The following is a 25777-nucleotide window of genomic DNA, read 5'->3' as shown; positions in this document are numbered from 1 at the left end:
GTCTTGACCTGTGCATGAACTGGGTTTAAGTGATACAGAGCTGCACAAAGTCATCAGCCTCACTCTCTCATCCAGAGTTATCAAAGTCCAGTGGTAGGACAAAAGTCAGGACTATTGATGATGGCCCTTGGCATCTTTGATGTCTGGCCAAGCTCTAAGCACTCCACAGTGCCTGCTTCAGCCGCCTTTATGGCTGCTGGAACAAAGTATTCTCATCCTCTCATTCTGTCAGGGGAAGTCTTCCCGTGCTTGGGGTAGACAACCCTCTAACTCACCAATGGGTTTGAGGCCAAAAGGTAAGAGATCCCCAGGCAGAGATCTTACAGAGGGACTTACCAAGGTGCTCTTGAGGTGGAGCGTGTCATTGAGAACCACATCTGTTTCCCAGTTCTTGACTTTGAGAAAGCGAGGACATTTGGTAGGACTGCCATTTTTGGGAGGTGACTGCCTTCCCGACATTGGGGGCTGGAAGAAAGAACAAAGATGGGGCATCAAAGAATAGAATTCACTGGCGATTAATGGAAATCATTTTTCTGGAATGTGGGAAGCTAGATAATGCTGTGGATGTGCCAGGCCTGAGTCAGGAAGACTTCTCTTCCTGAGTTCAAATCTGGCCTTAGACACTTACTAGCTGTGTGACTCTAAGCAAGTCACTTCACCATGTTTGCCTCAGTGTCCTCATCTGTAAAATGAGCTGGAGAAGGAAATGGAAAACCACTCTGGTATTTTTGCCAAGAAAACACCACATGGGGTCAGGGAGAGTCAGACACAACTGAAATGAATCAACAACAACAACATTCTTCTGGAATAATCGTGTGATATAATGGAAAGAACATTTGGTTTGGGGTTAAGAGATCTGAGATTAAATATTGATTCTGTGTGACCTTGGGCAAGTCATTTAACTTCCCTGAACCTCAGTTTGCCCAATTGGAAAATGAAGTTGTTGGGATCAACAGGCTTTGAGGTTCTTTCCAACATTAGAGCTATGATTCTATGATATTGCACAAGACCCTCAATATGTCTGGACTTCATGTGTAAAATGAGGGGCTAGGATGGGATGACCTCCAAGGTCTCTCCCAGCTCTACTTCTATTGCTCTAGCCTTTTCTAGGAGAGAATACATTTAATTTGAGTGCCTGAGTTCAAATCCTGACTCTTCTATTTACCACCTGTGTTACCATGGATAAATCACTTCACTTCTCTGTGATTCAGTTTCCTTATTTGTAAAATGGTAAAATTGGACTAAAACAGTGGTTCTTCCCTTTTTTGGTGTGCCATAAGCTCCTTAGACCTGGCTATGGCCTAGCCCTCAGAATGATATTTTATAATTCATAAAACAAGATAACAAAGGAAACAATGATATTGAAATGTAGTTTTTAAATATAAAAAAACCAGGTTGCTTATATATACATACATATATGTATATGAAAGTGAAAATAAGAAGCTTTATTATCTAGAAAACAGGGTAGGGATGATTTCTGAGTATTCTGTTCATATATCTCTAATAGTCTTTTCATTTGCCTTGTATTCTACTTATTTGCATCTGAGACTTCATTTTTCTATCAGACTTCGGGTCCCTGAAGGCAGGAACTATGTCTCATTAAAATCTTTATAATAAGTGCCTTTATGCCATCATGCCTTATACCTAATGGGCAGCTCTAGCCTCTGATGATCCACCACAACTGAATAGGAGGCTATAGTTCAGGAGAGCTATCCCTCCATGCTTGGCTGTTATGGGGAGGTCTGTAGAGAAGACAGGCAGCCCTTGGTGGGTGAGCGTGGCAGGAGGCACTTTTGTTGGGTGGGGCCCCGTGGGTGGGTATCAGGGAGCCATCGTTTGCCACGAAGAGAAGGGGTGGGCGCCCTTCCAGCTAGAGAGATAGCAGGCCAAATAAAAGAGGCCATCTGTTGAAGTTCCAGATGTGTTTGGGGTGATCATTAAAGAGGCGAGTAATTGGCGACCAGAGGAAGAATGGTCTCCACCCATCAGCCCTCAGTCTCATGGGGTTGCACACTCGAAACCAGACATTAAGGGGCCTCTGGCAGGGCTGTTGTACTTAGGGCTTTGATGTTTTAATTAGGCAGCAGTGATATTAGGTGACTCAGGAGTGGGACAAATGGAGAGATTAATATAGCAGTCAGAGGCCTGCATGGGTGCCATGCAAAGGACTTGACAGAGGTGCCCCTATAAGAGAACAGATTAGGGACACTTGTGAAAGTATTATGTGAACATCAGGCTGGAGTGGGCCAGGTGCCCTGCCTGACTGAGTCTTTCTGGATTTGCATCCAAAGTAGAAACAATAGAAGCCTTTCAGGTGGACAGTGCCATTGTCTCTGGGGCTCAATGGGTAGCTGTCAATGGTTGAGTGGATAGGATCTCTCAAAGTTATGTATCTGACTTTGAAAAGCAGGGATAGTACCCTGGGGGATTTTGAAAGCCCAGGGTAATTCAATAATGGAGGTCCATTCTTTTTTTTTTTTTTTTTTGGTGAGGCAACTGTGGTTAAGTGACTTGCCCAGGGTCACACAGCTAGTAAGCGTCAAGTATCTGAGGCTGGATTTGAACTCAGGTCCTCCTGAATCCAGGGCCAGTGCTCTATCCACTGCACCACCTAGCTGCCCCTGTGGTGGTCCATTCTGACCAAATCCAAGAAGCATTTATTACAGGCCTACTATGTGCTAAGTACTGTGTCAGAGTCAGGAGAGAAAAAGACAAAAATGCAAAGGCATTGGAACTGATAGGTCTAGCAGAGTACCTGTGCGAAAAAAGCCAGTATTAGAACTTTGAGATGACTCAAAGAAGATGCTTATAAGATGTTTTGCAAACCTTAAAGTGTATATAAATGTGATCTATCCATTCTTCATTAATCTATCCATTTCCCTTTCTCCCCTTCATCCATTCATCCATCCATCCATCTATCCATCTAGCTTTCTATCCATTTATTCCTTCATCTATCTATCCATCCATCTATCCATCCATCCATATACCATCTGTCTGTCTTTCTAGTTCCTCAACATAACATCCCAAATCCAGTCTCTGAACCTTTGCTCTTTCTGTTCCTCATTCCTGGAATGCAGCCTCCTTGCTTCTGCCTCTTAGAATCCCTATCTTCCTTCAAAGCCCAGTTCGCTTCTATGTGAAATCTTTCCTGATTCATCCTCCCAGATCTAGCAGCTAGTTGTCCTCACTCCCAGAAATCACCTTGTATTGATGAGCAGGTGAGCAGGTGAGCAGGATATGGCAGATGGTGAACTGACTTTGGAATCAGGGAGACTTGAGTTCAAGTCTTACACCTAACCTATACTGGCTGTGTGGCCATGGAGAAGCCATTTAATAATGTTCTAGACAACTCTGTAAGACTCGAAATTATGGAGAAGATGATTTACATTAGTAGAGGGAGTTTTCACATAAGTGAGTCCCTTATTCTAATGGAGTTAGATCAGAGGTTCAAACCCTATCCCTATATTGTGTATATACTCATATGTGTGTATTTTGTTTTCTCCATTAGAATATCAGGTCAAGGGTGGTTTTGTTTGTGTTTTCAAACCCCTAATGCTTAGCACAGTGTTTGCCACAAAGTAGGCACTTAGTCAAGGTTTGTTGATAGGCAGTTAGGCAGGGAAATAGACTGATAGATAGATGAAGGAATGGAAGGATGGATGGGGTGGATAGGTAGTAGAAGGAATGATAGGTAGATGAAGAAATGGATGGATTGATAGAAAGATAGATGAAGGAATAGATGGATGGATAGATATATGATATTGTTGTTGTTGTTTGTCCTTCATTCTTTTTTTTCCCCCTGGGGCAATGGGGGTTAAGTGACTTGCCCAGGGTCACACAGCTAGTAAGTGTCAAGTGTCTGAGGCCAGTTTTGAACTCAGGTACTCCTGACTCCAGGGCCGGTGCTCTATCCACTGTGCCATCTAGCTGCCCCCTGTCTTTCATTCTTGAAGAGGACCATGACAGCAGGGTGATGTCATCACTTGCACTTAATTTAAGTGAATTTAAGTGAAGGAGGGCTTTGCAAGGTCACTAACCTTACTCCCCTCCAGAGTCAACTGGGTCTAGTGGCAAGATAAATATCAGGACAACTGGAGATGGCCATGGATGTTTAAGGCAATTGGGGTTGTGACTTACCCAGGGTCACACAGCTAGTGTCTGATGTGAGATTTGATGATCGATATCAGTATAGAGAGATAGGTGGACAGATCAGGAGATTGATATAAGTAGATAGGTGAACAGATAGATGATAGATTAAATAAATACATAAGTAGATGGATAGATGAATGGGTGGGTAGACAGACTACCTACCTGTCTTTTATCACTTTGGTAATTATCATTTTTATGAATCATATTATTAAAAATTAATTTTTGGTACAAAATTCATAGGGTTCATAGACTCAGGGAAACTAAAAAGTCAACAAGTACAACCCATGTCTGAGCAGGAGTCCCTTCTACAAAATCCCCTAAAAATGGTCATCCAGCCTTAGTTTTAAGAACAATATTTTTATTTATTTATTTAATTTTTTTAGTGAGGCAATTGGGGTTAAGTAATTTGCCCAGGGTCACACAGCTAGTAAGTGTTAAGTGTCTGAGGCCGAATTTGAACTCAGGTCCTCCTGACTCCAGGGCCGGTGCTCTATCCACTGCACCACCTAGCTGCCCCCTAAGAGCAATATTAAGAGGGAAACAAGTATCTCTTAAGGCTGCCCCTTCTGCTTCCTTTTTTTTTTTTTTTTTTTTGCAGGGCAGTGAGGGTTAAGTGACTTGCCCAGGGTCACACAGCTAGTAAGTGTCAAGTGTCTGAGGCCGGTTTTGAACTCAGGTCCTTCTGAATCCAGGGCCGGTGCTTTATCCACTGTGCCACCTAGCTGCCCCCTCTGCTTCCTTTTGACAGACCTTTAAGACCTCTATTATGGAAGGTAAGAGCTTAAAGGGCCAGCCCTCCAGAGATCATTTATTCCACCCCATGGCAAGCATTCCACCCCATCCAATCCCAGTGATGGGAAAGACCTGCCCTTCCAAGGTGACCCACACCACTTTTGGATAGGTCTCCTTGTTAAGCACTTTACCCTGTTGGAGCCTACATGTGGCTCTCTATGACTTCCATCCATTGGTCCTGGCTCTGACATCGGGAGCAGAGTGGAACAAATCTGATCCCTCTTCCAGATGATGGACCTTTCAAATACTAGAAGACAGTTAATATCCTCTCTCTTTACCCTCGAGGCATCTTTTCTGCTGTCTAAATATCCCTAACTCCTTCATATTCTTTCTAATGTGATTCACCCTTTTCAAAAATCCCCGGGGAGCCTGAAATAGGATATTCTTCTTCCCCATCACCCATATAGTTATGTACAACTATTTTCTGATGGATCTGTATCCTCATCGATTCTGGAGCATTTGCCAATGGTGCAGTTCACAACCTCCTCCTGCCTGCCCATCCTGTGTGACTGTCATCCCTATCTCCCCTCCCCCCTCCCTCATAAATCTGCCCCAGAAGGTATACTACATATACACAGAAGATCATTCCAGGGTTGCTTAGGAGTCTTGGTAACCAGCAGCTAATTTGGAAACAAGGGAACAAAGAGGAAAACAGAGATGGCTCAGTCCCAACTTGCTGACCTACTTATTCTGACAGTATAGATGCCTTAGGGTGTGGCTATCAGGTCAAAGGATTGCAAGCTGGCTGGGACCTAGTCTTACTCTCTCATTTTATATACGAGGAAGTTGAGGTCCAGATAAGAGGAGCCACATGCCCAACGTGACCCAGTTAGTAAATAGCAGAACTGGGCTGGATATGAACCTTGATCCTCTGACTCAAGAGCTCATGATTGTTCCAAAGTACCATTTTGACTGAGTGGAAACACAGAGGCTGATCTGGGAAGAAGCATTTGGAGGCCCCTAAATCCAGGTTTCATTGTGGCTGGCTGGCACCATTCTACATTGAATTAAAAAGCTATTCAAATAAATAGTGAGGAAAATACATGGAAATGGCAGGAGGGCTGAACCCAAACACTTGTAGGCACAAACACAACTTCCTGGCTACACCCTGGCTCTGATCTATTAGCACAATGTGGCTCATAAGCTAAGTTTTCCGTGGGGCACCGAAGGTTATCGTCAGGGGAAATGAAATATGTCACCAAAGGTTTAGCATAGGCTTTGACCAATGATCTTAGAAAAGGAAGAGACTGAACTGAGTACATTCCTGGAAACCCATTCTCATGACTCTCATCAATGGTGAATCTTGAGTGTCTGCTCGAACCCAAAAAGCTTCCCAAAGAGCAATGTAAAGTCTGATAGACTACATGCCCTCTAAGGTCCCTTTCCAGCTTAAAATTTATGAACTTATGCATCACTTAACTTCTCTGGGCCTCATCTATAAATGAGGGGGTTAGACTAAAGGCACCTTTCAGTTTGACAAAGACAGTGGGAATTCTGTTATTTAATGAGGGTCAGGCTAAAGGGCTACTGAGCTACCTTCCAACTCTTGAATTTTGTGATTTTGTGAAATCCATGAACTTAAGAATTCAATTCACTTCTCTTTGCCTCAGTTTCTCCTACAAGATGAAGGGGTTGGATGAGATGACCTACATGCCTTCCAGCTCGAAATCTGAGACTTTCTATAGGTTGTTGAGTTAGAAATCCACCACTTATCAGCCATGATCCAATTGATCCAAGGGATATAGCCAATATCCGTCAGCACCCCTCTTGTCCCACGTTGCCATGACACTCCCTGGGACACTTCCTGATTGTATAAGCCTCAGAATTCCTTTTTCTCTGAGTGATTAACCATTAGCCATGATGAACAAATTTGGGTCTTGCATCTATAGGAGTATAGACTTAGAGCTAGGAGGGACCTTTAGTCCAACTCCTTTATTTTACAGATTGGGAAACTGAGGCCCGGAGAGAGGAGATGACTTTCCTATCAGTGTCAGAGGTGATAATTGGCAGAGCCAGGATTCAAATATAGGTCACTTGGGTCCCTGTCCAATGGTATTTCAACTGTAACACTTTGCCTCCATATTTCCCAGGTCACCTGAGGAAAAGAGTGTGAAAAAGAAGAGGAGGATTCCCAAATGAGCCAACCTTGGATGAGAGGCTGTCCAGCCTGAGGGATAAGCAGGATCAAGGGAAAGCCAGAAGGACAGAATGGGGGAGGGGTGGATAGAGCAGCTTATATCTGGGGATTTGGGAAGCTCTCATATAGAAATTAATCTCAGAACACAGGATATTTCTAAAATGCTTAGGGAACTAGTGTCAAGAAGCTTAGGAAAGAGAGTCAGGGTTGTTTTGATGAAGGGATAGATTTTAAGGAAATCAATGGAGACCCTGGAATGTTACTTCATTTAGCCAGTGCTTTCACTTATCTGGCTCAGATAAGAGAACAACACAAAGGTCCAGATAGTAGTTATTCTAGCTCAACAAGGATCATGACTATACTGTGTGTGTGTGTGTGTGTGTGTGTGTGTGTGTGTGTGTGTGTGTGTAGGTCCACATATGTAACCTGGATAGAACAGGGACTCCTGGAAGGCAGGTTTAGCATCTGATTTATGCTCAAGGGGTCTGGTGTGGTATGCTAGAGTGACCACTGACCTTGGAGTCAGAAGTCCCGGGTCTACATTCCCATGATGCCTCTAACTAGTTGGGTGACCTTAGACAAGTCACAGAATCTCTTTGAAACTCAGTTTCCTTTATCTATAAAATGCCATTAATCATTACCTTATAGGGTTGTTTTGAGGATTGGTGATGCAATGAAAAGAAAGCCAGAGCTAGATTCAAAGAAATTGGGGTTCAAGTCCTTACTCTGCTACTTGTCAGCTGTATAAAATTTCTCCTCTTTGATCTTTAGTTTCCTCATTTGTAAAATGAAGCATTAGGATAGTGTCTCCTGGGGCAGCTAGGTGGCGCAGTGGATAGAGCACCGGCTCTGGAGTCAGGAGTACCTGAGTTCAAATCCAGCCTCAGACACTTAACACTTACTAGCTGTGTGACCCTGGGCAAGTCACTTAACCCCAATTGCCTCACTAAAAAAAAAGAAAAAAAAGAAAAAAAAAAGGATAGTGTCTCCTCTGGCTCTAAATTTACAAAACTCTCCGTGCCTCAGTTTTTTCAGAGGTAAAAAGAACGGATTGGTCTAGATGCTCTCTAAGATCTTTCTCAGCTCTAAATCCATGCTTCTGCAATCAGGTATTGTATATGAACATGCTTTGGAAACTACAAAATTCTATCTCAAAGTGAGGTATTATATTTTCTTAGAGTCAGAAAGCCTGGGTTCAAGTCCAGCCTCTGACACTAGCAGCCAAGAGCAAACAGTTTTACCTCTATAAATCTCTATTTTCTCATTTGTATAATAGGCACAATAACTGTTGTACAACCTAATTTATGGGGTTTATATTGCTGCAAAATGCTATGTAAGATTTCACTATTATTTATCCTAAATTCTAAATGAGAATAGGAGATCTCATTATTATTATTTTGTTCTCATTATATATATATATATATATATATATATATTAAAAAAAAACAGAGTAGTGATATAAATGGTCCTGGGGCAAGTGGCTATCTCAACTATTGTTTATTGTTATTGATGATGGTGGTGGTGGTGGTGGTGGTGAAGATGATGGTGTGAAGAAAAGTTTGATTCTGAAGCTTTGAATTTTTCCCTTCTGATAGCCTTCATCTTCATCCACTTTTTATTTTATTTATTTTTTTATTTTTAATTTTTTTTTGTGAGGCAATTGGGGTTAAGTGACTTGCCCAGGGTCACACAGCTAGTAAGTGTTAAGTGACTGAGGCCAGATTTGAACTCAGGTACTCTTGAGTCCAGGGCCGGTGCTCTATCCACTGCGCCACCTAGCTGCCCCCCCCCTTTTTAAAAAAATACTGAAAACAGACCTTTTCTTTCATTCAGACTTCTGTTTACTGTCTGTCTGGCTGTCCCTTTCTACTATCAGCAAAGCTGTTTCTGGCAAGGTGGTGATTCCTTATTTAGAAATGAACAATAATGTCCCTTTGACACTATAGAGAGCAGAAAAGAAATAGCATATACAACTGACACCCACTGCCAACTTTTATCCTGGCCTTGGACTCCCTGGAGTGGCTAACGGAATGCTGATAACACCTGGAAATATGGAAATGCCTCTAAAAAGATTTTGACATTTTGAAGCTGACACCAGTCCATTATTTCCCCGGGGGGATGAGCAAATGCCATGCTTCTGATGAGGTAGTGTGTAGAAGGGTGTGTGCGGGAGAGTTTAATTTAATAGCGGCCCATTCTAACCTCCCTAAACCTCACAGCCATATATAAAGCACAGAGTGGGCAGGGGTGGGACTGGGGTGTCACTGGGAATAGGCTGGGTAAGGGGAGGCTCTTACTCCTTTCTCATCCCTCCAACCTCTTTTCCCTATCCCACCTCTCCCCTTAATTCTACCACAGGCAGGGATTGATTTGAAGTCAACAATTGATAAAAAGAGATTAAAAATAATTTGGAAATTAAATAATCTGATCCTAAAAAACAAGTGGGTCAAAGAACAAATCATAGAAACAACTGATGATTTCATTAAAGAAAATTACAATGATGAGGCAACATATTGAAATTTATGGGATGCAGCCAATGTGGTAGTTAGGGGAAAATTTATATCCCTAACTGCTTACATCAATAAAATAGAGAAAAACCAGATCAATGAATTGGGCAGGCAACTGAAAAAAAAACTAGAAAATGAACAAATTAAAAATCCCCAACTAAACACCAAATTAGAAATCCTAAAAATCAAAGGAGAGATTAATAAAATTGAAAGTAAGAAAACCATTGAATTAATAAATAAAACTGGAAGCTGATTTTATTTTAAAAAAACCCAATAAAATGACAAACCATTAGTTAATTTGATCAATTATCATCAGAAAATAAATGTTTCTAGGCAGTCATAGTTCTCTCCCCTTTCTTAGGGCAGGCCCCTATAGAGATGGGAACAGGATGCTCCAATGGGATGCCACTAGTCATTGGAGAAAACCATGTAAGGACTCCACCCCAACCAATATCATGCAAAAAACCAAGTTTTCACTAGGCTGACAGAAAAAAATGGCATTTATCAGCTTTAAAATTTTCACCAGAGGCATAAATGAGCTGAGCTAAGGTTGTTTCCCATCAATCGTGCATGTGAGAGTGCTGCAATAAAATAGCTGAGATGATAGTAGAAGCTAGCTCATTGGACTGGAAATTGAGGAGATCTGGGTTCAAATCTTATCTCTAGATACCTATTTGCTTTCTACAGATGAATGGTTTCATATCTTGAGACCTCTGTCCTAATTAATAAGACTAAACCTTGGAGTAATGGATAAAGAGCCAGCCTTAAAGTCAGAATTATTTGGGCTAAAGCTCCACCTCTGACACATACTATCTGACCCTGGGCAAGCACCTCTCAGTGCCCCAGGCACCAACCTAAGATTTCAGAGAAGGTGGGAATGGGCTCTTGTTAGAGGGAGTTTGTTCATTACTTCCCTACACTAGTTAAAACATAAATCCAGTCTCAGTTCCTCAAATTGTTGCTGTTGTTTAGTCAATTAGTCATGTAGGACTCTTCGAAACCCCATTTCAGGTTTTCTTGGCAGAGATACTGGAGTGGTTTGCCATTTCCTTCTCCAGCTCATTTTACAGATGAGGAAACTGAGGCAAACAGGGTAAGTGACTTGCTCAGGGTCATGCAGCTAGGAAATGTCTGAGGCCAGATTTGAACTAGGAAGATGAGTCTTCCTCGCATTTTATTCACTGAACTTTCTAGCTGCTCCAGTTCCTCAAACAATAATGATAATAACTGACACATAACACCCTATGGTTTGCAAAGTGATACACACACATACATACATATATATACACACACATACATACATACACACATGTTCTCATTTGCTCTCCATAACAACCCTAGAAGATAAATAATACTATAGTCCTTTGGACCTAGTTTTCAAAAGTTGTATTTGTGACCCTGAGCAAGTCATAACCCTTCAGTGCTTTGGGCAACTATCAATAATTGCAAAAAAGTTGCTGATCTGTACCTGTAGAGGGAGTTTCCTCCTCTGGAAGGTCCCTGTGCCAATGGAATCACAGATCCAGTCTTAAACTCCTATAAATACTTATCCAGAGCTAGGTACACCAAACCAAAAGCAAGGTACATTAGTTACATACCAAAACTTGGTCAGCTTGTTTTTTCACTCATGGAACAAAAAATTCTGAGGCTTATATAAGCCCACAACAACTATAAAAGATAGATAGATTCTTCAGGTATTATTTTTACAGAGGAGGAAACTGAAGCTGGGTGAGTTCAAGTGATTTGTCCAGGAGCCCATAGCTAGTAAAGGGCAGCTAGGTGACCCAGTGGATAGAGCACAGGGACTGGAGGGAGGAAGACCCATCTTCTTGAGTTCAAATCTGGCCTCAGACATTTACTAGCTGTGTGATCCTGGGCAAGTCGCTTAATCTTCTTTGCCTCAGTTTCTTTATCTGTAAAATGAGCTAGAGAAGGAAATGGCAAAACACTCCAGTATCTCTGTCAAGAAAACCTCCAATGGGGTCACAAAGGGTCAGATATAACTGAAATGACTCAATAGCAACAACCATAGCTAGTAAGGGTCTGAGGCAGGATTTGAACTCAGGTCTTCCTGACTCCCCACCTAGTACTCTCTTTGGGGCCTCAACAGGCATCTAGTCCAACCTCCTACTTGAACTAGAGCTCCTTCTACAGCATTCTTTTTTTTTTTTTTTTTGCGGGGCAATGGGGGTTAAGTGACTTGCCCAGGGTCACACAGCCAGTAAGTTTCAAGTGTCTAAGTCCAGATTTGAACTCAGGAACTCCTGAATCCAGGGCCAGTGCTTTATCCACTGCACCACCTAGCCACCCCCCTCTACAGCATTCATGACAAACGGTCCTCCACCTTCTGTTTCCGTACCTCCAAGGACGAGTAGCCCATCACCTCCTGGGGCAGCCCATCTCACTTTTTGGACAGCTGCCATTGTTAGAAGATTATTTTTCCTGCCATCCATGTGAAATCTAACTCTCTGTCACTTCCACCCTTTGCTCCTGCAGAACAAGCCTTATCCTGCTTCATATGACAACCTTGAAAACAAAAATCGGGTTTTCCCCTTAGGCCCTCTCTTCTCTTCAGACAGTCCTCTTCGGGCTTCTGAGTTCTTTGAGGTCCGAGATCGTCTCCGTAGCCCCAGCTTAGCACATAGTAGGTGCTCAATAAATGTTGAGTAATTGATCGATATGGCATGCCCGCCAGCATCCTCCCCATCCAGGTCACCTTTCCTTGAATCAGTTGCAGTTGGTCTGTGTTTTTCCTAAAATGTGGCAGCCAGAACTGAATAGGGTAGATTAAGGATTGGAGGGGAGACTAACCTGGAGGCAGTGTGATTTAGTAGAAGAAGACTAGGCTTGGAGTCTGAGTCCTTGATTTCAGATCCCAGGGGTTTTATCTAAGTCACGGTCTCTGAAGTGGACTTGGATACAACAAACATATTAGAAGTACCTATTTGGGTTTGCACACGGGTGTGCATGAGGTGTAAACTCTAGGTGTAAATTCAATTTGGTTCAGTCCAGTTTAATTTGACAAATATTTATCAAACACTTTTTCCATGCAGGGCACTCAGTCCCTATTAGCCAAGACACCTACCTGTTCTTTTTCTGAATATGGGTTGTTCAAGACAACAGGCATATTGTTCTTCCCCCACAAGTCATTGAAGACACGGTCATTCTCCATTCCAAGTGGCAGAGGCTTGTGAGACTTTCCTTCCAAGTCTCTGAAAATGAAAATGCAGGGGAACAGGGGTTGGGGGTGGAAGGGAAGACATCAGTAAGTACTGCTGGTTTATTGAGCTGTCTCAATCTGAAGGGACTGAGAATAGGTCTCTTTGGGGCTAGTCTTTCATAGAATCATAAAATTTGATAGTCAAAAGTGATCTCAGCATTCATCTAATCTTAGCCCAACTCACATGCAGGAAAGGAATTTCCACTAGAATGTCCAACAGGTGTCCATCTAGCCTCTGTTTGAAGTCTTCCAAGGAGGGGGAACCCACCACTTCTCAAGCCATCATATCCCACTTGGGCACAGCTCTCATTTTTAGTAACTTTTTCTTCTAATTCTATGGTCTTGAATCAATCAATTAGTGAATAAGCACTTATTAGGCACCTGTTATGTGCCAAGCACTCTATTAGGTGCTAAGGACAAAAAAAAGTCCCTGCTCTCAAGGACATTACATTTTACTGAGTGTTACATGTACTCAATCAATCAATCAATAAGCATTTATTAAATACTCACTATGTGCCAGGCACAGGTCTGGATGTTGGGTATACAGTGACAAAGAATGAAGCTGTCTTCCCTCAAGGAGCTCCATTGGGAGATGCAAACACATTGACATATACTATATATGCATATGTACATATATATGTATATATGTGTTTATATACACACATATATATACATATATATGATAGATAAATGGTAATTGTTTGGGGGAAGGGATGAGGAGCAGCTGGGGATTAGAGATTCTAAAGGAGGTGGAACTTTAAAAAATGTTTAAATTTAATTCTATCTATCTATGTATTTATTTATGTATTTATGTATTTATTTATTTTGTGGGGCAATGAGGGTTAAGTGACTTGTCCAGGGTCACACAGATAGTAAGCGGCAAGTTTCTGAGGCTGAATTTGAACTCAGGTCTTTCTGAATCCAGGGCCAGTGCTTTATCTGCTGTGCCACCTAGCTGCCCCCAGGAGGTGGAACTTAAGACAAGTCTTGAAGGAGCCAAGGGATTCTCAGATTTTAAAGAGACTCGTCATAGAACCAGATGAAATGGTGCATTGTGTAAAACAATTTTGGATGATTTGCCATTAGGAGACTGGGTTCAAGTCCTAGCTCTTTGCTAGTTATGTGATTGTGGGAACATCACCTCTTTGAGCCTCCTTTTCCTTGTCTGTATAATCAGGATAATAATGCTAACACATGCTGCCTTGAAGGGTTAGTAAACCTACAATTGCTACTAGAAGGTGAGTTATTCACTCTGCGAGCAGGTCGCTCATAAAGGATCATAACTAAAAAGAAATAAAACAAATGTAAATTGTCAGAGGAAAGGAAAGCATTTCAATTTGGTGTAACTTTGTTTATGATCAAAGGATGCTAACTTTAAAGGCAGAAGGAACACATGACCAGATAGATGATGTCTGAGGTCCCTTCTCGTTTAGAAGGATGCTGAAGGGGCAGCTAGATGGCACAGCGGTTAAAGCACTGGCCCTGGATTCAGGAGTACCTGAGTTCAAATCCGGCCTCAGACACTTAACACTTACTAGCTGTGTGACCCTGGGCAAGTCACTTAACCCCCATTGCCCCACAAAAAAAAAAAAAAAGGATGCTGAAGTGCCAATTCTGGAAGTCATTCAGTCATGTCCGACTCTATGAGATTTTCTTGGCAAAGATACTAGAGTGGTTTGCCATTTTTTCCTCTAGTGGATTAAGGCAAACAGAGGTTAAGTGACTTGCCCAGGGTCGTCATCGTGGTCATGTTGTTTGTCCTTTGTTCTGGAAGAAGATCATGACATTGGGAGGTGATGTCATGACTTGGAGTGAACTGGATTTAAGTGAAGCAAGGCTATGCAAAGTCACCAGCCTCACTCTCTGCTCTGGAGCTATTTGGGTCTAGGGGCAAGATATGTATGTATGTAGCATGTATGTATGTATAATGACAGCTGGAGATGGCCCTGGACTTTGAGCAATTGGGGTTCAGTGACTTGCCCAGGGTCACACAGCTAGTGTCTGAGTCCAGATTTGAACTCAGGTCTTCCTGATTCCAGGTCCAGCACTCTATCCCCTGAACTACCTAACTGCTTCTTCTTGGCACATAGTTGGTGATTATTAAATGCTTATTGACTGACAATTAGATACACCTATTCAGTGCAGTGTATTAAAGGGTTGGCAAGTCCCCCCAAATGCTCCATCTTTCACCTCCGTGACTTTGCACTGGCCATTTCCAATCCCTGGAATTTTCTCCTTCCTCACCTCCACCTCCTAGAATCCCTGACTTCCTTCAAGACTCAGCTGAAGTGTCCCATTCTACAGGAAGTCCTTATTCCTCTCAACCATTACGTCTTCCCCCTCTTTATATGCTGTTTGGATAGATTTGGTTGCGTAAATGTAGTTCTCCACAATCCTTTCCCCCGTGTAAGTATCTAATAAGTGTTTATTGATTGATTCTAAGATCTGGAAGTGACTCCAGTGACCATCTAGTCTAGTGATTCCCAACATTTTTTGTTCCATGAACCCCTTTCAAAAAGAAAAAAAAAAGATTTGTTGTGAAACTCCAGGGTAATTTAATATGCCCCTCAAAATATTCTATAATTATTTACTGCTGAAAGTACCATTAAATAATTTTTAGCATGGACCCCTTGGACCATCATTGCAAACCCCAAGAGGTTTGAGGACCTCTAAAAAGGAACCACTGATCTAATCCAACCTATATCTGAAAAATAATCCCTTGTATATTGACCCCGACAGATGTTTATCCAGCCTTAGGGTGATGACCTCCAGTGAGGCACAACCCACTGCCTCCTGAGGCAGTCTGTTCTACTTGGAAACTGTTACCAATCATTGCCAACTTTTTCTTTACATTAAGCAGAGGTAAAGAATACTTCTCTGGGACTAAGCAGAGAAAATTCTAAGATAGAGTAGTTCAAGGCACTCAGAGTATAAAATGGGGAAGAGGGTGAAATTACGAGGGATGACTAGTGAGAACACTCAAAATCTCTACAATATCCTTTCTCCCACTTTCCTCTTGCCAAGTCTGATCCCTCTCAGAACCTCCATTTTAAGGACAGTGTTAAGGAAGTCATGCCTTTGTTCCTCTCCAGATAGCACCAAGCTTGACTCTATAGAGGCTTTCTCTACCATGAGCCTGTGTGGGTATCTCCCCCCATCCCCACTTTTTAACTGTTGTCATGTGTTGTCTTTCCCCATTAGACTATATGTTTCTTGAGGCTGTAATTGTTTTTCACTCATGTCTAACCCTTCCTGGCCCCATTTTGGGGTTTTCTTGCCAAAGATACTAGAATGGTTCGTCATTTCCTTCTCCAGTCCATTTTACGGATGAGGAAATGAGGCAAAAAGTGACTTGTCCAAGATCACACACCCAGAGAGTGTCTGGGACAGATCTGAACTCAGGTCCTCCTGACTTCAGGCCCAGCACTCTATTCACTGCACCACCTAGCTTCCCTCTTTAGGGGTAAGGATTGGTTTTTTTTAAAATTTCTTTCTTCATGTATTTATATTCTTAGTGCTAAGCACAGCTCCTGGAACCTAGTAGATTCCTTTTTTTTTTTAGGGAGGCAATTGGGGTTAAGTGACTTGCCCAGGGTCACACAGCTAGTAAGTGTTAAGTGTCTGAGGCCAGATTTGAACCCAGGTACTCCTGACTCCAAGGCCGGTGCTCCATCCACTGCACCACCTAGCTGCCCCGTAGATTATTAATAAATGCTTGTTGACTTGACTACCCTATAATAGCCCAAATTTAAAATTCTTTCCATTTTATAGGATCCTAGAATTGAGAATGTTAGAGTTGGAAAGGAGATCTGAGACCGTCCCATCCACCTTGTACCTGACCAAGAGTCTGCTTCAGCATACAGGAGAAGTGGCCATCTAGCTTGTGCCTGAGGTCCTCTAGGGAAGAATCAATCCTAGGATTCTTTCCTTATTCTTAGAGACATTTGTAATTGTCAGAGAGAACGTTTTGTTTCACCTTCTTCAAAAAGTCCACTCAAGCCATTCTCTTAGTGACTCAATCTAAGATGCTTCATAAGTCAGTGGTATCTAGGGATGACAAGCATGGCCGGTGTTTTCTACATGACAGTTCATCTCCTATGTCTGTGCTGTCATATTGGCTGGCTGTCACCCATGCCTTATTTGCAACTCTGAGAAACTCTATTTTTTTTCAAGGCTCCGCTCATCCCCCACAGGAAGGCAGGGGGATCTTTTCTGATCTCCCCAGCTACTAATGCTTCCCCTCTACCCCCACCAAATCATCTTGCCTCAATTTTGTACATATTTTGGATATTCCTATATGTGCACATGTCGTTCTCCCACCCCCAGTCTTGGCTAGATTGTAAGCTACTTGAGGATTTGATTTTTGTCTTTGAATCTTTGGTACCTACCACAGTGCCTGGTAAATAGGAGATGATTAATAACATTTTTGATTCATTGATTATTTGATTAATTTAGGAGCGGCTTAACTTGGGGCCCATGAATATGTTTAATGATTTGTTTTAATGTCTAAATGCTTAAAAACATCTTTTTTTGCAGGGCAATGAGGGTTAAGTGACTTGCCCAAGGTCACACAGCTAGTGAGTGTCAAGTGTCTGAGATCAGGTTTGAACTCAGGTCCTCCTGAATCCAGGGTTGGTGCTTTATCTACTGCACCACCTTGCTGCCCCCTAAAAACATCATTATTAAAACAATTTTGAGAATGATTCCAATATAATTAGTTTCTCTTGCCATTCTGTGGATTTTATGCATTTAAAGATATTCTGAGGAGGGCTTGATGGGTTCACCTGAACTACTAAGGGGGTGCAGGACACAAAAAGGTGAAGAAGATTTCTCCGAGCTACTTCCCAGAGTTGAGATGTTTAGACTTTACAGTTCTAGGACAAAACCCTACCCGTGAGTAGGAAGACCTCGAACATGTGTCTAGATGTTACAGGGACAGAAGATTTATTAAGTGCCTACTATGTTATAGGCACTGTATTAAGTGGTAAGGATATAAAGAGTCAGAAGGCAGTCTCTGTCCTCAAGGACTATACAATTTAATGGAGGAGACAATATGTAAGCAAATATATACAAGCAAGCTATATGCAGGATACATAGGAAGTAATTCACAGAGAGAGGGTACCATTATGTTACTTGTTCAAGCTTGGAGACCTAGTATGTGTCTGAGACACATGGATCAAGGGCTTCCTTATTCCAAGACTAGTCCTCTATGCATTCATTGAATTACAGGACCACAGAATTACAAACTTTACCAATTGGAAAGAACTTCAGTGACTATCTAAGTCCAACCAAAGGAACCCCCACTCTAACTTATCTAACTCTGCTTAAAGATCTCCAAGGAGAGGGAGCACCTTACCTATTGGGGCAGTCCGTTCTACTTTTGGACAGCTCTAACTTTTAATAAGGTTTCCTGACATCAAGCTTAAATTTGCTTCTTGCTAACATTAACCCATTGCTTCTGGTTCCGCCATCTTTGGGGCCAAAGAGGATAAGCCAAACCTTCCTCCACATGTCAGCCCTTCATACACTTGAAGACAGCTACCATGTTTCCCCAGACTCCTCTCTTCCTTAGGCTGACCATACCCAGTTCTTTCATCCATTCCTTAGATGTCATGGACTCAAAGCCTTTCATCATCTGAGTTTCCTTCCGCTGGACACTGTCCAGCTTCATCAATGTTGTCCCTAAATTATGATGCCCAGAACTGAACCCAGTACTTCAGTTGGGGTCTGATGAGGGTTGAGTATGGTGAGGCTATGTCCAAGCTGGAAGGTATTTCACAGACCATCTCATCTAATCTGTCCCTGACCAACAAGGACAAGTGGTATTTCAGCCCTTGCTTGAAGCCCTCCAGGGAGGAATCACAGGGTTCTTTCTCACTCTCAGAGATGTTTTCAGTTGTGAGAAAGAACATTCTGTTTTCCTCTCTTCAGAATGTCCTCTGTTAACATTCCCTGAGTGGCTCTTGTACCAAGTGTCAGTGGCATGTCTGTTGAAGGGGAAGATAATCAGAGCAAATTGTCCATGAACAAGTCAGAGTAGAGGATTCCTAAAGAGAAGGGGTCCTTAACCTGGGGTCTGTGAACCCATTTAAAATATTTTGTTAATCGTATTTCCATTTAACTTTTGCAATACTACATATTTATTTTGATTCTGAGGAAGATTCTGTCTCTAGTGTGGGGACCAATTTTTAATTGGGGAGTGTTAGCTAAGTGGCTTGCTGCAATATTGGGGCAAGGAAGGAGACCGGCAGCCTCCCTCAAAACAGAACAGGATTTATTTTAACAAGAACGAACTTAAAAAAAAACACACAAACAGGATCAGTAGGATCAAGGGAAAGGAAATAAAATGGGGAAAGGGAAATTATATAACCTGAAAAGATGACACCACCCAGGAATCAGTTGAGAATATGCAGCCTAATGCCTGTCACCTTCCAGCTTCCCGCTAGAATGCCCAATTCTCCTCCCCCAATTCCAGAAAAACCCCACACAGCCCCAGCCAATGGGATGGCCACTCTGACGGTCACATGACTGCCCTCACTAGGCTTCCAATCATTATAATTTTGCCAGGCTCATGTAGGCATCAGCGAGTGGTGATGATGTGAGGTGCCAGCGCCATGGGTGGAGCACCGTGCAGTTTGTGGAGCCCCAGGCCAGTGTGCGCTGAGGCATAAAAACCTCAAATAACAATTACTTCTTTACACTAGGCTTCATCAAGCTGTCCTTTGAGGGACTCACAGAAAGCACAAAATCCTTGCTCTAGAGAATCTCTCTAAGAACTCTTCCAAGATTCACATCCTTCAACTTTATAACACCTGGCATAAGGAGGTGCTTAATAAAAGGTTTTTTAATGGATTGATTGATTGATGGAGGGGGGATGTTTAACAGAAGTTCTTAACTTGGAGACAGTGAACCTAATGTTTCTTTAATTGTTTTTTTTTTCTTAGTGAGGCAATTGCGGTTAAGTGTCTCGCCCAGGGTCACACATCTAGTAAGTGTTAAGTGTCTGAGGCTGGATTTGAACTCAGGTACTCCTGAATCCAGGGCCGGTGCTTTACCACTGTGCCATCTAGCTGCCCCAAACCTAATGTTTCTAATAACTGTATTTCAACATAGCTGAGTTACTTTGAAAATCTGTGTAGTTTATCTTATGCATTTAAGATTAGACTTGTTCTGAATCACTGCAAGAAGGCAGAACCAGGAGCAATGGGTGAATTCCATTAAGAACAAATTTAGTCTTGCTATTGGGAAATCTTGTCAAAATTGGGGCTATCCAAAAGTAGAATGGGCTGCCCCAAGAGATGAGGGCCTCTTCTCATTGAAGGTTTTCAAGCAGAGTTGGGTAGGTTTGAATGGGGGATTTCTTTGGTGTATGGCTTGGACTAAGAAGGGGCTCTTCACCAGATTACCCAAAAGGTCCGGGAAACAAAGAAGGTTAAGCACCTTTGGTTTAGAGACTCTCTCCTAGATCCCTTCCAGAGTTCATATCCTTTGACTTTAAAATTACAGGACACAAGCCCGTGAGAGAGTAGGGAAACATAGAATGGGAGACTGGATGCTGCAGGGAGAGAAGATCTTGCTTCAGTTCCCCTGTCTCCAGGAGGCAGGGCAGTAAGGAGCAGTCAGCTGAAATCAGGGTTAATTTTGCTTGGTTTGCACAATAACTAATTGCACCCTGGTGTCAAGCAATAAATGTTGGAGCAACATTGCTGTAGGCAGGTCTGAAATGGAGCATGCAAAGAAGGACTGTGTTGGGTTTAATAACAGCTTGCTTGTTCCCGATCTTTCATACATGCGACCCTGACTGTAAGGTGATAGCAGAGGTGTAAGGCTTGGTCAGGAACAGGACTCATGATAGACTCAATCAGGCCTGCAAGCTGTGGTGTGCTCAAGTCCAGGGAGGGACATCTCAGGAGATAGTGAGTTCCCAGTCACTGGAGGGCTTCCAGCAAAGACAAAATAGTGACTTTTTAGGGATATTGTAGAAGGAATTTTTGTTTAGGTAGAGGTTAGATCATACAGTCTCTGAGTTAGTTACTGAGCTCTAAGAATGTGAATCCGTAATGGAAGAGGTCATATGGGCACTATTCTTCATCAGAGGACCTAGGTTTGAACATTGTCCTGTCACTTACTAGATCTGTGGCCTTAAGCAAGTCAATTCACTTCTCTCATAATAATAATTGATAGCACACACATATTTTACACATATTATTCAATTTTACCAAATAATAGCCTTGAGAAGTAGCAACTACAAGCATTAACATCCTGGACCATTCAACACCATACTGTCTCTACTGGGACCACCGCCTTTCCTCCATCCACCCCTAATTAGTCTGAATATACTAATTATAAAGGTTTACATAGCATATAAAAACAAATTTGCTAACAGCAACTTACTTATTTTTCTATTTTTGTATAATCAATACATCAAAGAACTTTGCTTCAATGGTGAATGTTGACGCAGATCAAAGCAAACCTATAACTCAAGAGATAAGTCTTAGGCTTGGAGTGACTTGTATCTGGTCACATAACCAGTTCAGTGTCAGAAATGGGACTTGAACCCAGGGTTATCACTCTATCCACTATTCCTGGCCTCCTCTCTGCCAGGTAGAATGGAGGATATCACTATTCTATGGAAGAGGACACAATTAGTCATCAAACATTTATTGAGTGCTTACTGTGTGCCAGGCACTGTGAGATGTTCTGGGGACACAAAAGGAAGTGTAACACCACTGTCCCTGCCCTCATGTGGATTACATTCTCACGGGAGAGCAGGGATGCTTTCAGGGTAAGCCGTTTTCTTTGGATTCTATGGAGAGTCAAGAATAGAATCCACTATAGGGCTTGGGTCTCTCAAATCGAAATCTACTGGCTGCAGCTGTCTCTACTAAATATCTGGGTTATTTGGCAAGAGTCACTGGAGCCCTCCTTTGGTGCCTCTTCTTGGCATGGGCCAACATGACCCTGGGTACTTGAAATTTATGCCAGGAGAACACAAGATCTGGCAGGACCAAGGTACAAAGATTTCAAGGATTTGTCTAATGATTAGATAATAGATTTAGCACTGGAAGGAACCCTAGAGGTCACTGAATCCAACTCTCATTTTAAGGATGAGGTGGCTGAAAGATCATGTGACTAGCTAGCATCACATAGATCATAAGTGTCTGGGAGAGGATGTAAACTCAGATCAGGGGGGCAGCTAGGTGGTGCAGTGCATAAAGTACTAGCCCTGGATTCAGGAGGACCTGAGTTCAAATCCAGCCTCAAACACTTGACGCTTACTAGCTGTGTGACCCTGGGAAAGTCACTTAACCCTCATTGTCCCACAAAAAATGACTCAAATAAAAAATTAGAGTGCTATAACCGAGTGTAACAGTATAGAGGGAGAAAAGAAGAAGGCCTCAGACACAGCAGGATGATGGCCTAGAAAAGGATATTGAGAAGGAGCAATCAGACAGGTAGAAGGAGAACCAGGAGAGAACAGTGTCCCAAAAACCTAGAGAGAAGAGAGTGATCAATAGTGTCAAAGGCTACAGAAGGTCAGGGAGAAGGAGGGTTGGGAAAAGGCCATTGGATTTGGAAACTAAGATCACTGGTCACTTTGGAGAGAGAAGTTTTGGCCAACTGATGAAGTTGGAAGCCAGACTGTAGAGAATTAAGAAGAGATTGAGAGGAAAGGGAGCAGAGGCAGCTATTGTAGAGGGTCTTCTCTTTATTTATTTAAAAAAAATTAAAATTTTTTGTGGGGCAATGAAGGTTAAGTGACTTGCCCAAGGTCACAAAGTTAGTAAGTGTCAAGTGTCTTTGGCCGGATTTGAACTCAGGTCTTTCTGAATCCAGGGCCAGTGCTCTAACCACTGCACCACCTAGCTGCCCCATAGAGGGTCTTCTCAAGGAATTTGGCCACAAAAGGGGGGAGAGACCTGAGTTCGAATTCTGGCTCCACCACTAACTTGCTATGTGGTCTTGGGCAAGACATTTCATCTCTTCAGGCCTCCCTTCTCTCATCTATAGAACAAGGGGGCTGGATTTGATGAGCCATAAGTCCCTTCCAGCACTAAATGTATCATCCTGTGAAGCTGAAAGTGCTGTCTGAATGTCCTCCCAACTTCATGAGTCACAAAGATGACTACTGCTGGGTAATCTTTCCCAGCGATAGAAGATTTAGCCAAGCGGGAAGAGGAGCTGTGTTGTGAAATCCACAGAACGTGTCACTGATGCTCAGATTCCCCTCTCAGTTACATTCTGCCCTGGCTCTGGAGGAGCATATGGCCAGAGTGTAGATCCCATGAGATAGGCAAGGAAACACAGCCACATCTTATGAGCTCCTGACTACCTTCTCTGGAGGCAGAGCAGTCAGCATTATACAGAAAAACACAAAGAAGGACAGATGGGAAAGACCCAGTCTATCACCACCAAGGGCTTCTTTAAGTCTTACCTGCTGCTCACTTTCACACGATTCCACATATTGTACTGGGATTCTCTCCAAAACTGGGCTGGTCTAACTAGGGTACACCAGCATTGAAGGCAATACAAGACTAACTTAGATGCTTGCTCCTTCTATAAACCAGGTATGAGTAGCCACAGAAACTCATCTCTGAAGCACAATTCCCCACCCTCACTTGTTACTAACAACATGCATCTTGGTGTTGGGTGGAGTGTGGCTTCCATGCTACCAAGGAGATTTGAGTGAAAAGTGAAGATACATGAGTTCCAGATGAAAAAGCTCAGGCAGTGTACTGGGAGATCCAACCAAGTCCCAGAGGATAAAGGCCATCCTAGAAATGTCATGGGTGAAGAAAAGATACAACTGCTCCTAAAAGAAGATGGTACAGACACAACAAGAATGGCTCCCATTTGGTCGATGCAGATTGTCTATGAATGGAAAGTCGCCTCAAGGTTTGGTGTGAAGGTGTGATTACAATTGGGTCCTTTTAACCTAGCAGTGCTTCAAAACAAAACGGCATGGCTGAAGTAGCCTGTCTACAATCTTACAATTAGATTGTTAGCTCCTTGAAGGAAAGTGCTGTCTTTTGTCCTCTTTTGCATCCCCAGCACTTAGCACAGTGCTTGACACATAGAAAGCATTGAATAAATATTTATTGATTTAGTGACTGATCCCTTTGGGTCTTAGGCAGCAACCTAACGAAAATGGGCTGGTTGATTTAAGTGCATTGGAGATGAATGGAGAGACCCACCTACAAGATTTTCATTAAATGTCGCCTGACTGACCATATTCTTGTTTTGGAAAAAGGGAGAAGGATGAACTTGGGATCACAGGATTTAGGCCAGAAGGGTCCTAAGGAATCCCCTAATGATAAGTGGAACTTCTAGATTCACTAGTACATTTTATATATATTATCTAATTAGAGCCCCCTGGTAGCCTTGTAAGGCAATTTCTCTAAGTATCGCCATTTCATGGATGAGGAAACTGAGACTCGGAAGCTAAATGACTTGTTTGGGGTCATATAGCTAGTAAATGGAACATCATAGATTCAGAACTGGGAGGGATGTTGAAAATTACCAAGTTCCTCATTTTATAGTTGAGGAAACTGAGGCTCAGAGAATTTGAGTGACTCCCTCCGAGTCACATAACTAGTACTTGTCTGAGACAGGACTTGAGTGCAGAAGAACCTCTGGGCCAATCAACCCATTTTACAGATGAGGAAGGTGAGGCCCAGAGAAAAAAGGGCTTGCTCAAGCCACACAAGCAGTTTAATGTCAAAGGCAGGATTCAAACACAGGTCTCAATGACTCCAAGTATAGTACTTTATTGGCTCTGTGGAAATTTCAGGCTAAGGAGTTTCTTCTCTCCCCCCCCCCCAAAGGCAATAGGGATCTACTGAAGATTTTTGAGCAGAGGAGTGATGTTTTCAGGTTTATACCCTAAGGTGGGGGAGCAGGTGAGAGAATGTGGAAAGAATGACAGAGCCCTGTCCCACTTCCTTCATTTTACAGAACTGAGGCCCAGGGAGAGGAAGTAACTTGGCCAAAGACACCCAAATAGCAATCACTAATGAATATTTCAAAAAGTGCCTATTATGTGCTAGGATTTTACAGTAGGTACTGAGGATACAAAGAATTAATAACTAATCCCTGATTTCAAGGTCCTTATATTTCAGCAAGTAAGAGAACTGGGATGTTAAACTAAGGTCCTCTGATTCCCTGTTGTGGTTATTTCCCCTCCCATTACACCACACTCTCTAAGGGCACAGAAGAAGGGGGGTCTGACTCTGCACCTTCTTCCATCAGTCTCTTGAATAGATGCCTCTCTGTATTTCTTTTTCCACATCTCTACTAAGATCATTCCTGAATATATCAGCACAAACCACTTAAATGCTTAGTTGGCCAGACTCCCGGAATGAAAAGCACAAAGGACGGATGTTGTTCTTTAATGCAAAGGCTCCATGGAGAGTCATTGGTTAGAGAGCTAGCTGCAGAGTCATAAAGACCTGGGTTCAAGTCTTCTTCCAACACTCATGGTCTGTCTGCCTCTAGGCAAGTCATGTAACCTCCTGGTAGCCCAAGGCAACCCTTAAAGTTGAAGTTAAGTCATTTTAGTCATGTCTAACTCTTTGTAACCACATTTGGGGTTTTCTTGGCAAAGAGACTGAAGTGGTTTGCCTTCTTCAGCTCATTACACAGATGAGGAAACTGAGGCAATTGGGGTTAAGTGACTTGCTCAGGGTCACACAGCTATTGTCTGAGGTCACATTTGAACTCTGGTCTTCCTGACTCCAGGGCCAGTGCTGTATCCACTGTGCTATCTAACTGCCTTCTAAATTGAAGAGAATGTATCAATACATTTTTCCTGATAACATTCTCCACTTGGATAAAATACACGTTCTTAGTATCGAATTCAGAGCACTCCACAACTTACTACTCTAGGATTATTCTACATCCTCATTTTAATAGACTCAAAACATTCTATTTTAACTAGAGATACTAGTGATTTCCAGAATTGGTCCTATTTTC

General features: G+C 42.5%; 1 protein-coding gene across 2 annotated transcripts in view; it reads right to left on the bottom strand.

Annotated features, from left to right (window-relative positions):
- NOS1 (nitric oxide synthase 1) overlaps positions 1–25777 on the bottom strand; it is a 148117-nt gene that overhangs the window by 77199 nt on the left and 45141 nt on the right. For both annotated transcript variants that reach the window (XM_043966167.1, XM_043966157.1), the window contains exons 3-4: positions 12671–12797; positions 337–465 (exon numbers count right to left, since the gene is read on the bottom strand). In XM_043966167.1, the coding sequence (XP_043822102.1) occupies positions 337–465; positions 12671–12797 (256 nt within the window). The remainder of the gene's footprint in view (positions 1–336; positions 466–12670; positions 12798–25777) is intronic.

The sequence above is a fragment of the Dromiciops gliroides genome, chromosome 1 (genome assembly GCF_019393635.1).
Source record: "Dromiciops gliroides isolate mDroGli1 chromosome 1, mDroGli1.pri, whole genome shotgun sequence".
NCBI classification, from domain to species: Eukaryota; Metazoa; Chordata; class Mammalia; order Microbiotheria; family Microbiotheriidae; genus Dromiciops; species Dromiciops gliroides.
This window is presented reverse-complemented; position numbering and strand designations above follow the sequence as displayed.